Here is a 14,329-nt window from a genome sequence, read left to right as displayed (position 1 = left end):
TTTGAGATAATGTATCCGTGTATGTGTGAGTATGTGCCATTTTAATGTTGGCTCTCTTTTCCTTTCGAAATATGATAATTCGCCAGGCAGCAGCCATAATTGAAAACAGAACTTCATCGTGTGCATCCAGCGAAAAGTGTATTGCATGTGTGAGCAGAGCACCGTATATAAGTCACGGATTGTATGTACACTTTCTCAAAATGTTCATTATCTACTTGCATTCGCGTTGAATGTATGCGTTCTGCAGTCGACGAGCTATTGTTTTTTTTTCCACTGTATGTTTCTTGCTGTTCTTATTCCTTCGTTTGTTTTTATTATCGACTTTCTTGAACGCGCGCGGCCCAAAACACATACGTTCGCTGTATGTGGCACTAGGCGAAAACGAGCACACATACACATTCGAAGAAAGAAAGAAAAAACATCGATTTTTACAGATGAGTTCTCGTTAATAGCATAGTGGCGTTTGCATGAAAGCGTTACAAGCGATAGAAGACATTGCAAGAAGAAATAAAAGAAACGCGTCGAACCCAAAAGCTGCGCTCACTTCAATAGATATATTCATTGCTCATCAGTCATTATGATGCTTGGTTTTCAACAATTTTTTTTTCATTATCAGCCTATTGATTTGACTGCGTGAAGAAGAAAAAACAAATTCAATGCAATTCATCTACTTTGTTTTATGTATGTACGCACATTCCTTACGGAACACACCTCTTTTGTTTGCATTTTATTTGCCATTTTTTACGATTTTTTTCTTCTATCCACTCGATATTGATGGTAAATTAACGCATTTCTAATCGTTCATGCATTTACGAATCGCAATTATTCGTATATGCGAATAGGGTGTGTATTTCATCAAAATGCACACACAAAAGGCGAGAAAAAATAACATCAACAATGCACACGTGTTTACTGAAATATTATCGAATGTGCAACAGGTGAAGGTCGAAAAAAGTAAACGAAAAATAAATGAAGGAAAAAAGAAGTGCGCGCGCGTTAATTTTAATTGAAACTGGGCCTGATTTATAGACAACTTTTAGCAAATCGATGTAGCAATAAAAAACGTAAAATTGCAACAAGCATAATCGATATTCACAGACATAATGTGTGATTGAATTATATGCACGCAAAATGAACGAAAAAGTGTATTTGTATTAAAATACTACATGCCAATACGTTGTAACGCAGTACGATTATGGGCTTTTATCATGATCATGCATTAGCATTAACAAGACATACGGCATTTGCACGCGTATAAGAGTGTGTATCTTACTCAGCCCATAATATATCGAATTCAAACGAAAGAAAATTATATCGAAGTGAAACGAGAATTTCTGGTTTTGCATTCACTCATTTATTCACCACGTTTTCTTTAGGCTCGGTTTTTTTTCTCGTTCGGTTCATGCATTTTCATTTTATTGGTATGTTTTGCTCCTCATTGTTTCGTTTTACTTTCCAGAAAGAGTCACAAGAATGTGGTTTGCTCTTTTTTCTCTTCTTTTTTTTCTTATTTTTCTTCTGTGTAGCTGTTTGCTCTTAGATCTGCTTTACTTTTTTTTTCTCTATGGTTCATTTCTTGTTTCACGCAAACAGAGTGCAGTCGGAAATGGAAACGTGACTTTTGGTTACCATGGGCACTATCACTATGCTAGAATCGATGTAGACGTGCTATCATCGTTAGCTAATGCTTGGACATGATATGCAAATCGATTAAATGAAGTGCCACGCATCAATATGTGATTCATTCATTCATTCATTCCGTTTGAATTTTGCTGTTTTGCTGTCGCATAACATGTTTCTCTTTCGTTTCGTTTCATTTCGAAAATAAACATTTGTTTTGATTGCAATTCATTTCCTCCGTTACAATTGGCACAGTATAGCTGACTAAAATGTCAGCTGTTGAAAATTGAGCTATTTTCAAAAGCCATAACATTGAAGAACGTTGGTAATAACAACAACAATCTCATCATCATCGTCATCATTATTGAACCGGTGACGTGCCAAAATGATTCACCAGGTTATTTTTTTCTTCTTCTTTGGATTGGAGAAGATTCTCGTGCTCTTTTTTTCAATTGACTTTTTTGGAAATTGCTGATTGAATTCGGTTTTTTTTCTTCTTCAACATCGTATGTGGGGTATTCTGAAAGTTGATCTAATAAAGAGAAAGATTCGAAAGGTTGTTGTTTCTTTTTGGAAATACATTTTTGTGTATCACATCTTGGAGGCGCATAAGAATGAAGAGTATATATACAGAGCACAACCGCCCACACGATCACACGCATAAAAAAGAAACGAAAAATGAATGGAACGGTAAAAAAAAAATTTCATTCCATATTACCGCTTTTTATGGGTCGTGATTATTTACTGTTTTAACGCAGAAAAATAATAATCAGATGGAAAATTTTTGTTTGTTTTAAAAACTATTCGCAAAAAAATGGAACATTTTCATTTCATAAACAAATCATATTTATATGCATACGAAATGGAGGAGCATTTGAAATAGTTTCGCTCGTAAATTGTGCACTATTTTCTTCCTTGAAGTTTATTGATGTGTTTTAAACCGAATTACCGACTGAACATTTACAATCCAATACAGAGAGATAGAAGATAGAGGTTGAAGCATTTTGAAGAAGATGAATCGATGAAGAAAAACAAAAACGCGCACATATTTCCATAAGAGGAAATAAATGAATGCAACAACAATAACCGAGTTATGATAAACTTCAGGAACTTGATGTGAAAAGATAAGGCATTGAAAGGGGAATTTATAATGAATCGCATCGTATTTCGTAATCCAATAAAGTGATTGTATAGTTCAGTATGCAGTTTCTGTATCTTTAACAGCAGCACTTATTTCAGCATATGAGTGTTGTTTTGTTTTGAGGCAAATTCAATTTTTATTTATTTCGTTTGTTTCATTGCCGTCATCGTCTTCTTCTTCTGTTTTTGCGTTTCTATTATTCATTCGAGCGCATTTTTCTCAACGTTAAAAAGGTTCGTCGTCTTAATTTATTATTATATGTATTGTAGAGTATGTATGTTGTGCGGGTTCATACGAATCGTCAATGCTTGTCAGTTTAAGCACGTTGATGATGATCATGATGTTAAGATACTAAAACATCCTAGAGTGTATATGATTTTGTTGTTCTTTTTTTTCCTTCTTCTTCTTCTTCTTCTTCACTTCGTTCGACTGTGAATAGAATGTGGATAATGCGTGTGCATGTAGGGTATGTGTTTTAGCTTTTGAAATGAGATGGTAGGCACCAAACGTAAGTGCGCAGTGCCAACGTTACACATGCCGCATACAAAATAACACCTCATTCTCTCTATCTACACATCATTCTAGACCACAAATAAACAGCCAAACAAGACAAGAAGACATGGGTTATGCCTACAAAAATTCTATATACGATACACACAAGCAGCACAAGCAGCACAACCAGCACACAAAATTAAAAGAAGAAGAAAAAAGAAGACTTGTGACACAAAACAAAAGAATCGAATGGAAGCACATAGCTAACTAATAAAATTGAAATAAATGAAATGGAATACGCGTCGAAATGAGCAAATAATTTATGCGATACTCTTGCTCATTTATAAATGAGTACAGTTTTGTTGATGTCGTTGCTGTTGCTGTTGTTGTTGTTGGTGCTCTTCACTTGTTTCGTGTTTGATGAACCAATCCATACAATGTCAACGTTCTCTATTGTTCCGTTTTGTTTCGGTTTAATATTTCTTTTTTTTTTGCTACACCAATATACATAGTATGGGCTGAAGATGAAATCAGCGCTTGTCTGTCTCTTATTTTAGTAAGTAGGAAACAATAAAAAAAATTGATTCTCTAGGTGCGCACACCCATGCACATAAATAGAGATGTGAATGCAATACAAAAGAAAAAATGTTTCTCGAAAATCAATTAGATTTGATTGCTTGGAAAAGTGCATAAACAATACGAATTATTGATCAAAGATGTCGATTCGTTGTTGTTGTCGTTTTCTTCTTTTGTCATTTCCGTTTATCGTGTGTCTGTGCGTATGCAGTTTGCCGCCTAAGTCGCGGCAAACTCGTTAGATAAAAGATCTATGCCCAGTAAAAGTAGTCTGTCAATATCATATTATGCACAGATATTGTCGCCACAAACATGATTTCTCCATTTCTTCTTTGTGCGATCGATTCGAAATATGGAATGCAATGCGGATATACATATTGATATGTTGATCGGTTAGATATTCGTTCTGTACTAGTTGAAGTCTTAATATAGGGGTTTAGTTCCGTTTATCACTGATTTGTTCAAGTAGACAACAAACTCTTTCTCGCTTATTTATTTTCATCACTAACTCAACTTTGCACTGTTTATTCGTTTTTCTTCACCTTCTTCTTCTTCTGTTGTTCAATTCAATTTGTATTCTTTACTTTTCTTTTTTTTGTCAATGTAATCATTTGCATCGTGGATAATCAAAAACACACGATTTGCAATGCACCTTTTTCGCACGATTTCAAACCAACATTTACATTTCAAGTTAGAACGGTTCGGCGACAAAATGACGCCACCACATCCAATTAACCGAAGAAATTCAATCGGACAAACAAAATTGGCTTAAAAATTGTATGATTTGTCACGTCATCTATAGCACTGTATAATAAATACTTTTGGTATTTCTTTTGTAGGGCTTTTGTTTTGCCTTTTTTGAGGCTCATCTTTTTTGTTAGCTTAATTTATTCACATTCATAGACTTGGGCAATTTTTTGCATGAAAAATGGCTGAATTCAGCATTTCTTTTTTTTTATCATATCAACGTTGGCTTTCGTTTCCTCTTTCAATTTTCACACCGCTCAGCGATCGATTGACATACAAAACGGACCGAACAAAAAAACCCATTGAATATCAAGTGAATTGATAATTTTTTTTTTTACACATAAAAAAGAATCTGTGGTTGGCTGCGATGAAAATGAAGATAAAAAAAACGAAAGAGAAAAATAAAATGGTATACACGTACAAAACATACAGGGTATAGTAATGGAGCGAACAGCACCAACAACGATATTCACAAACGCACCTTGCACTAATGATCAACTAAACGAGACTAATGCCGTCGCCAACAACATTGGCTTCGAAAAATCGGCTTCCATCGGGAAACGGAGAAAAAGAGCAAAAAATCGACGAAATGAAAGAAAAGAAAAATACTGAAGACCTGAAGAGCAGAAAAGAAATTCGTGATGAAGAAGCAAACAGGAGAAAGAGATAGTCAGAGAGAGAGAAAACGAAAGAAGTGCCAAGATGTAAAACAAAGACACACCGATAATACACAAGCGGAACGCTTACCAACAAGCACAAGAATTTGAGAGCAGCCAAACACCGTATGCTTGGCTCACAGGTAAACTCATGCTTCTCCCACCAATACAATCAAAGTATATTCAATGACGTATACACACAGTAAGGTAGACATTATGTTTGCCGCATCGAGTAACATGATCGTTTTCTTACTGCAACACACCGTGCGCTTCATTGAAAGAAAGACGCTCACGATGCGCACTTCGTCGCGCTCGTTTTCACGAACGCTTCAAATGGCATTCAAGGAATTCTCTTCTTCGGCTCTACCAGTGGACAGCGCCCAAATAAGTCACAACCGAACGAACTTTCACACAAAAAATGTCACAATTTTTTTTTTTTTTCGCAAATATTTGTTGTTTTTCTTTGTTGTTCCGTATCGGTCACACGTCTTTGCGGAGGAAAAAAATCACTTGCGATTAAAATGTTAAACGTTTTAATTTAATATGATCACTTTATGAATGGAAAATAAGGTCGCAAATATCTCAATAATTGATTCCATTTGATCAATTAGATAGAGATGTGATCTCATTTTTTCCTCTATTTTCATCAGATCATTCCATTTTTTTTAATCCACATTGGACTTTTCCACAAAATATTCCACGTGAAATATTTCATGAAAAGAGTGGATTGAAATTGAAGAAATTCCAAAAAATAAATTCTCTAGATCCTGTTTTATTATCGTTGAGTACCGACACTGACATTGAAATAAAAATACGACTCACATAACATTCATTTCAAACGATCGGTTGCCGATATAAAAATAGCTCAATATAATGTGGTTGGGCTGTCAAAATTTCAGAAGCAAGTGTGAATAATTTCTATTTTTAAAAATTAATTACTTCGATTGTTATTTTAAAGAAAAATTAAAAATATCCCACCTGGAACTGTTTCACCATTGAATGTGATCTGCACGATTGTGTTGCCGGGCTCGTGCGGTATAAAGCTGGCTATAAATCTTTGTGCACCGAGCGCACGAACAGAAGATGTGACACGACCGCCATTGACTAAGATTTCTAAATTCCCAGAACCGGCCTGTGATCCATCAACTTTATCGTAATGAAATCCAATGATCATCACATTAGTTTGATTCAGAGATGGTTGATCGTTTACCGCAAGTGTATGGAAATGTGTATCGGTATATACTTAAACGTTTACCTTTGCGTTGAACGCGCGGAGCACATGCGTCAACTCATATTTTAGTGAGAGCGGACGCGTTATTTAACGCAAAGGTAAATCAATGTAAATATACCATACTGTACCGAGTACAGTAAATTCAACGAATTGATATACATTTACATCATCTCTGGTTTGATTTGATTTAACGCACAAATTTGCAAGTTTGCAACTTACTTTCGAATTCAACCGGTCGTCCAACGGCACCATTTGGAATATCTTGTACGCGGATCGCTCTAGCACCGGACACATCTTTGTCGATTGGACGGAATCGATGTGATGATCCATAGCCGTAGTCGCTGTCGGTTTTTGTCGAATATTCTTGTCGTTCTTTTAGAGTTGTGTACTGCTTGTTTGTGCTTGAATCTTGTTTTGACGATAGTGATGTGGTTGGTCTAAGATAATCGATAAACATTTATTTTTGGAAATTGAATCAAAATGCAAAATGAAATGTCGAATTTTGATGACAGTTTCAATAATTTCTATTGAACTATTGATTCATTATTTTTTTTTTTTGGCAAAAAACTTCTTTTTGCGTGAAAAACCAACTTACGAGTAAATTTTGTAACGGTCTGAGATATCATCCGAGCCTCGACGTTCGGTTGACCGTTTCTCGACCAATTCGAATTTATTGTATCGTGTATTGTATTCGGTTTCGCTGTCCAAACCGCGTGGACGGTTGTACGATAAATCAGTGTTTAATTGCGTTTCGGTCATGTTTGCCAATGATTCGAGTGAATTATGCGATAGAATATTTTTTGTTTTGTTTAAAACATCCCAGCTGTCTCTTCGAGCATTGTTATTGTTCTTCAAACCAGATACGCGCACATTGTGCGAACTATCAACAGGATCTAGAGAATGAGTGATTTCATCATTAATTGAGTCAGGTATTTATGAATTTAGACGAGAATCGCTGATGATTTTACCAGGACTAGAAATGCGCTTTGCTACTGGATATGATGGACTTCTTCGAGTATCATCGGATGATGTGTAGTTGGACGATGTTTTATATGATGAAATTTTTTCCGTCATTTTATATGTTTCACCGGCTCCAGTCTGAAAATGCAAATTCAATTATCGTTTAAATGAATCAATTTCTTCAAGCCATTCATCCTGCATGCACTCACTTTTACTGTCAATGGGCTAGTTAATGGTGTGGTCACTCGATGTGTTATGGTTGTAATTGGGCTTGTGACACGATGCATATTGATTGGACTTGCGATTCGTTGTGTGGATGCTGGCACATAATTTACAGGTGATGCTCGTTCAACTTGTGCAACTTGTGACGTTGGCGACAGTGAATAATTTCTTGGGCTAGATACATGATTTCGGCTTGACGATTCGTATCGGCTGGTTGTGGTTGTAATGGTCAAAGGGCTATTTCTTGGAATTGGGCTGGTTGCTTGCATCTATGTGTCCAATCCAAAAACGAGAAAAGAAAAAGAAACGATCAGATTTCTGATTTACTGTCAATTCGAGAAATATTTAAATTCAAGTGTGTTAAACCCACATGGATCGGACTGGAAATAGGATTGAATACGTTTTTATTGCGAGAACTATAATTGTCACTGTATGAATTTTTCGAAACATAGCTGGACGAATACTTTTCACTTCTCGGTGGCAAAAGTGTTGTATCGGTTTCATTCTTTTTCGAATGGAATTCATTCTCTTTGTTGTAGTAGTAATCGTTGCTGGTTTTTCGTAGATCCGAATTCAGACTAGTCGAATAGGTTTCGGTACCGTATTTCTCTTCTCGGCGCGGTGACTGCAATCTCGGTGAATACACCTGCTAATAAATAGAAGAAAAAAAATTTTCAACATAAAATTCATTCGGAAACTAAATGTGAGTGTCTCTTTGTGTGAGTTTAACTACCTCTTCTCGTTTGTTCGTATAATAGTTGGACGTTTTGTAAATATCGTCATGGGAACTGTTGTATTGCGGCGAAAATGAGCGACTGATTTCATGATCGTATAAATCTTTTTTGGCATTACGGAAATCGTTGTGTTTTGTGGATGTGGTTGTGGTATAGTGCATCGATGGACTTTCCGAACGGTATCGATTTTCGTGCGTGCGAGTTTTTCCGGATCGTCCCTTTGTACCAACGCGCATAATGTATGGTGATCCTTTGACATCGTATCCATTGAAGTAGATATAAACGCGATATTTGCCATTTTGACGCGGCATAAATGTGACACGGTACTTATTCTCCACTAATTTCTCAACCGAACAAACTAATGAATGCTTTTCGTGTACAATGTCCACATGCAGTTCACCGCTGACCCCAACACCTCGTGCATCGATTTCAAATGAATGCGCCCGCATTGGCATGGCACCGTCGAGACCATGGACTGACACACCGTTTGGATCGAACACAGCACATGTAAATGGTCCACCTTGAATATGTCTACCTTGATACGTGATGGCAATTTCCCAAATACCAGCTTCGTCTGGTTTGAATATGGCACTATGACCTTCACTCAATTTTTTCAACGGGCATTTCAGTGAACGGCCACTTGGACTGTACGCGGTCACTAGAATGTCTTCCGATTTTGGAGCACCGGTTGCATTTACCAACACTTCAACCAAGCTTCCGATAGCGCATGGAGCCATTCCGGGCGGAGCAACTTGAACGAACCGAGGCAACACACGGAAGAAATGTCCACCCAATCTAGAAAATATTCAAAGAAACGAATATAAATTTCGATCGAATTTGAATTGGCTATTTCGTCAAAACCAACTTACTTGTCTTCATTGACTTCAATTTGGATTTCATGCATTCCATATTTGTCTGGCACGAAACTTCCTTGGCCACTGGAATTCAGTTTGACTGATTGTTGAATTCCGGTCGGTGGAATCACGTACGCTCGAACCGAAGTGTTGTCAATTTCATGATTCAAAATTTCAACTCGGAAGTAAGTCTGTTGTCGAGTAAAGAAAAAATTTTGATTAAAATTAAATGAATCGACAAGGAAACTTGAACTTTTACGAAACCAAAGTCATTTCAATTGCTAAGAATAAAACTTACTGGTTCTCCAACCCGTCCCGATGTACTCTCCAAATGAACGGCGATCGAATCAGATAGCGGTGCTCTTGGCGTAACCCACTGCAAATTGGCAGCATAAGCCATAATGCCTAAATGTTCAACATCTGGATTAGTCATGTCTTTCGGTGATAAAACTGGTTGGACGCCCAAACGTTTGCCGGCATCAACAGCCTTCTTGACATTGCTTTCCCAATACGAATGATGGGTGTTCAATGATTCTGGCGCTGGCGCTGGACCGCCCAGCCCTTTAATTATTTCGTTAAATGCGCGACCATCATTCCAGTCAGTCTAAAAAAAGGCAAATATGAAATTATTTCCGCTCAATTCCATCTAAAAAAAAAACTTTGTCCAAGCAAAATTCTATCAATCACATCTGAACTAACCGTGAAATTGTTAACTTCGTGTTTCAGCTGACTATTTGCCCACCTCATAGTAGCATTGTAGCCTGGTCCGCCAGGTTTCATAAAATACGACAGATACGTCATGCCCGACAGTTCGTCGAGCCATGGTGATGCCAAGTATTCGGGTTCGAGTACTTTTGGAATGCCGAATTCTCGCTGAGCAATATTCATTGCATTTGTACAGTTGCGAACGCTTTGGTTTGGATCAATCTGGTTCCAGTGTGGAAATAGACCTGGCTGACAGTAGTCAAGCAGTGCCGATAAATTAACACCGCTATTCCAATCGGTTGTAAGATTGTTAATCTTGCATTTCGGTAGCGCTGCCTGTAACCAAGCCAACATGAGCTTACGAGGTGGAAATTTACTACGACCAATTTGATAGCGCACAATCAGCGACCAGATCAAACCCAATATCAATTTCACATTTCCGTTGACTATATCGACATTGCCTGTATTTTCAAAAATTGTATTTGATTATGATTCTGTGCGATTTTAAATAACTGCCCAATTGTTCGAATTAAAATCAATTTATTTTCTCACCGATGTTGACAAGTTTGATGCCATCTTCTTCGATAGCTTTAAGAGCAACCGATGCATTTTCCAAGTAGTGATGTTGATTCGCTGGACGACGATTCCATCCCTTCAGGGGACGCTTCTGCAAATTCTCAACCAATGTACACAAATGCGTACCATCACAGAAATCAGTGGTCCAATCGGAAACCTAAATTAAAATTGGAATAATTTTTTTTCTTTAATTGAACAGAAAGAAATTGGATCTGAAAAACATTTCTTTCACAATGAGTTGATTTTTCTACCTGCATATCTGGATCTTTCAAATGTTCATTCACCCAATTGCGAAATGTATTCGCTTGAATTTCCACCCATAAATCTTCATTACCGCGAATGTTCATGCCTTTGGCGGCCGTACCTTCAGGACTGCGCGCAACCAAACCGGCATGTGTGATCTTCTGCAGATCCGTTGTTCCATCTGCATTGTGCTGCAATAACCCAGCATGGGTCACCTTCGCATCCTTTATATCCCGTAAATCCATTGTAAATGTTAGCAACACCTCAATGTGAGCATATTTAATTATATCTTCTATTTACACCGCAATGAAAACAAACACGTTTACAATCGATTTTTCTGTTACACACTAAATTTACTCTAAGATCGATTTTTTGTTTATTTATCTGAAAAAGAAAGAAACCAATCAGTTGAATTAGGTAGACGTAGTGATTGATTCACTTCTGTCGGAACAATAGCCACGTTTTTTCTCTCTCTTCATTAAAATAAAACAAAACAAAACCAAACTAAGAGAAAAAAAACCGTTTTGCATGCGCAAAACGAAACAAGGAACTAATAAAATACAGGTGTTTTATCGAGATTCACGCGCCAATGATTTTGATTGAGTCGTTGCTTGGGTGCTGTACACTGTTTTATGTGTGTGTCTGTATATTTTCCTACTATAGTTGGTGCAAACCGAACTAACGTAACTTTTATTCGATTTGGTCAAACCACGTATTACGGTAATGTTCGTAACTTACCGCGACAGCCTCAAATTTGGCTCTACTCTTACTTTTCTATAATTTGATTCCAGTCTTACTGCAGTATCACACCCGAGTATGCGTTTCTAGCCTTCATCACATTACGTGAATTCTACAAATAACTCGTTCACTTCATGCCAAACAAACAATTTCTATAAATAAATTCATTTTGTTGTTTCGCCCGAAAAAATAAAACTAGGTAATCGCTTAAAATGGACAAAATTGATTTGTAAGTCATTTAATTAGTGATAAAAAGAAAGCTTTATGGATTTCATTTAAACGGCAGCGTGCTCGATGGTTTGGCGCGTGCATGTGCAACCAACATTGAAGTGCCACGTAAGAATCAAGAGATTTTTTATTCATTTTGCACTGCACAAAATTTGATTTTGAATTACTATCCAATTGCAATAATTTAAACTTCAATGTAATCAACACGACAGACAGCTGTCACTCACGATTCACACAAATCATAAAAATGTACATGATTTTACAATTTCGGTTTCACTTTTCCATGGAATTTCGTTATTTTTTGTTGTTATGTTATCAGCAAATGAACAAAATTGAAAATTAATGTTCAAATGTTTGATAAAAAAAACACAAAGCTTAACGACAAGAAAAACAAAAGACATTTATTTCTAGTATTGTCACGCAATCAGCATTGGCAATAAGCTGAAAATATATACCATCGATAGAATGCACACTTATGGTAATAAGTGAAAAAACAACAACCATTGCTTTCGGAATTGGCAACAGCTCAATTTGATCATCATCATCATCAGCAGCAGCAGCATCACACAACACCTTATGATCAACATTCGTCTTATGCGCGTGATATAACGAAACGCAATATTTCCATGTAAGTGTAATTTTATGAATGGGACGCGAGCGAGCACGCAAACATGGAAAACATCGTGCCCCCAAAAATGGTGGCTATATTATTTAATTATCGGTCGTAATCGAGCGTTGTAAGTGCGTTTAATGCAAATTGTCACTTAATCAAGTCAATTTTTCATTTCACGATGTCCGAAGTAATGGATATGGTGGATGGAGGAGAGGCATTTGGTCGCTGAAATGCCTACACGTAATCAAATTGAACCAGATCAACACATTCGATCGGATGGATGACAAAATTGACATCACCAAATATGAGTGGATCAGGTGGGAGGAGAGGCGGCGGCGACAACAGCAGCAGCAGCAGCAGCAGCAGCATGACATTTGCCGCACATAAGATTTGTGCTGTTGTTCTAAATAGGCATTGCGTTAAGCTTCGACTCTTGGCTCCAAAATCTATATGCATATCATTTGCTGGCTTAAAATGAACGACGACAAAATATCACAATAAGCCACTTATTGTAAAATGAGTTCATTTCAAGTATTCAACTATACGGTGGCAGGCGAAAAACAATTCAGAATATGCCAAGCATTTGATGTAATAACAAACTAAAGCCGTTAAAACAATTATAACATTCAAAAGCATTCAAACAACTCGATATTTAAAGAAAAGAAACACAGGTATTTTTCCCGTGGCGTTTTTCTGTTTTTTTTTTTTTATACATTTAATAACAATTGAAAATGCCCGATACTGTTTTTTGTTTGCGTCTAAAATGCAATTTATGTTTATGATCATGTTGATAGTAATTTTTGTTTGTTTGTCGACGGTGTTTGCAGTCAAGTTCAACGATATATACTTGTTACCTTAATGCATGCGACCATAATACAATACAATGATTTTTTTTATTCATTTCTTTTCTCATTGCGCATCACAACACGCAGTAGTTGGCTTTTGCGAGTCTACGTTTTGTACCATATATTTCCATTTTGCCAGTGATTGGTGGAATCGGTTTGCAGGCAAATTTCAAATTGCAACGGGTAATTTTGATTTCTATCCGAACATCAGGGAGGCAATTTGTGGAAAGCTGACTGAAAAGCCAATAATGATAAGGCGGGAATTTTGAACAATATATGCATTATGAACGCAAACACATTGACGAAATAAGAGAGTGAAAGAGAGAGAGAGATAGCGAGAAAAAATGCCGCTTATCATTGTATAGGCACAATTGAAATAGTTATTTGTAGCCGTTTAGTGTAGGTTTTTGCTCATTATCTAGTATATATATATATATGTGTGTGTGTGTGTGTATTACAAGAGCACAACCAAACGAGATGAAACGAAATGGAAGCAAATTAGTTTAAACAGATGCTCAACCTACCAGCACAGCGCGACTCAAATAGCGTTTAGAATTTGTGTCATGCTCTTGCACACATTGCACCACACTCATTTGAATTAGTTTGACTCGATCGGTCGATTTCTCATCAACATACCCGGCAATTGTTTTTCGTTTTCTTCCTTTCGTCAAATTATTTTTACTTCCAAATGCGGTGGAGCCAATACAAAAAATACAAAAGTACCGATTATGAATTGTAAGAGCAACGATTAAGGGAAAACTGTTGTTAAGGCGGTGAAAATTGAAAAAAAGAAAAGAAATTGTGGCGCTTTAGAAAGAAGAAGAAGAAGAAGAAGAAATCGTTGTGAAGCATTTAATATTCGTTTGTGTAAACAAATATCGAATCTCTGCATGGCAGCGAAATAACCAAATATCTAAATAATTTTGTGATCACTTGTGGCATCTCTTTGTGTTAGTACATTGCCATAAATAACAAAATAAACAATGGCATAAAAGCATTTTGACACATTTCTTCTTCTTTTTCTTCTTTAAATTAAAACCCAAAAGGTTAATGCGGTATCTTGATGGGGTTTTTCTTCGTTTTTTCTTCTTTCTCTCTCTCTCTCTCTCTCTCTCTCTCTCTCTCTCTCTCTCTCTCTCTCTCTCTCT

At 36.7% G+C, this 14,329-nt stretch overlaps 1 protein-coding gene across 7 annotated transcripts in view; it reads right to left on the bottom strand.

Annotated features, from left to right (window-relative positions):
* The window catches only part of LOC129578003 (filamin-A), a 30,309-nt gene that overhangs the window by 9,510 nt on the left and 6,470 nt on the right, over positions 1 to 14,329 (bottom strand). For 6 of the 7 annotated variants that reach the window (XM_055466025.1, XM_055466019.1, XM_055466022.1 and 3 more), the window contains exons 2-13: positions 10,766 to 11,141; positions 10,491 to 10,671; positions 9,933 to 10,399; positions 9,532 to 9,837; positions 9,249 to 9,424; positions 8,379 to 9,174; positions 8,016 to 8,294; positions 7,633 to 7,914; positions 7,432 to 7,561; positions 7,059 to 7,356; positions 6,683 to 6,900; positions 6,211 to 6,378 (exon numbers count right to left, since the gene is read on the bottom strand). In XM_055466025.1, coding sequence (XP_055322000.1) covers positions 6,211 to 6,378; positions 6,683 to 6,900; positions 7,059 to 7,356; positions 7,432 to 7,561; positions 7,633 to 7,914; positions 8,016 to 8,294; positions 8,379 to 9,174; positions 9,249 to 9,424; positions 9,532 to 9,837; positions 9,933 to 10,399; positions 10,491 to 10,671; positions 10,766 to 11,002 — 3,538 coding nt within the window. In that variant the 5' untranslated portion in view covers positions 11,003 to 11,141. Of the gene's footprint in view, positions 1 to 6,210; positions 6,379 to 6,682; positions 6,901 to 7,058; positions 7,357 to 7,431; positions 7,562 to 7,632; positions 7,915 to 8,015; positions 8,295 to 8,378; positions 9,175 to 9,248; positions 9,425 to 9,531; positions 9,838 to 9,932; positions 10,400 to 10,490; positions 10,672 to 10,765; positions 11,142 to 12,178; positions 13,330 to 14,329 lie in introns of those variants that run through there. The other variant, XM_055466020.1, reaches the window with a different exon arrangement.

The sequence above is a fragment of the Sitodiplosis mosellana genome, unplaced genomic scaffold (genome assembly GCF_009176505.1).
Source record: "Sitodiplosis mosellana isolate CC-2019 unplaced genomic scaffold, AAFC_SMos_1.0 Smas_scaffold_6226, whole genome shotgun sequence".
Taxonomy (NCBI): Eukaryota; Metazoa; Arthropoda; class Insecta; order Diptera; family Cecidomyiidae; genus Sitodiplosis; species Sitodiplosis mosellana.
This window is presented reverse-complemented; position numbering and strand designations above follow the sequence as displayed.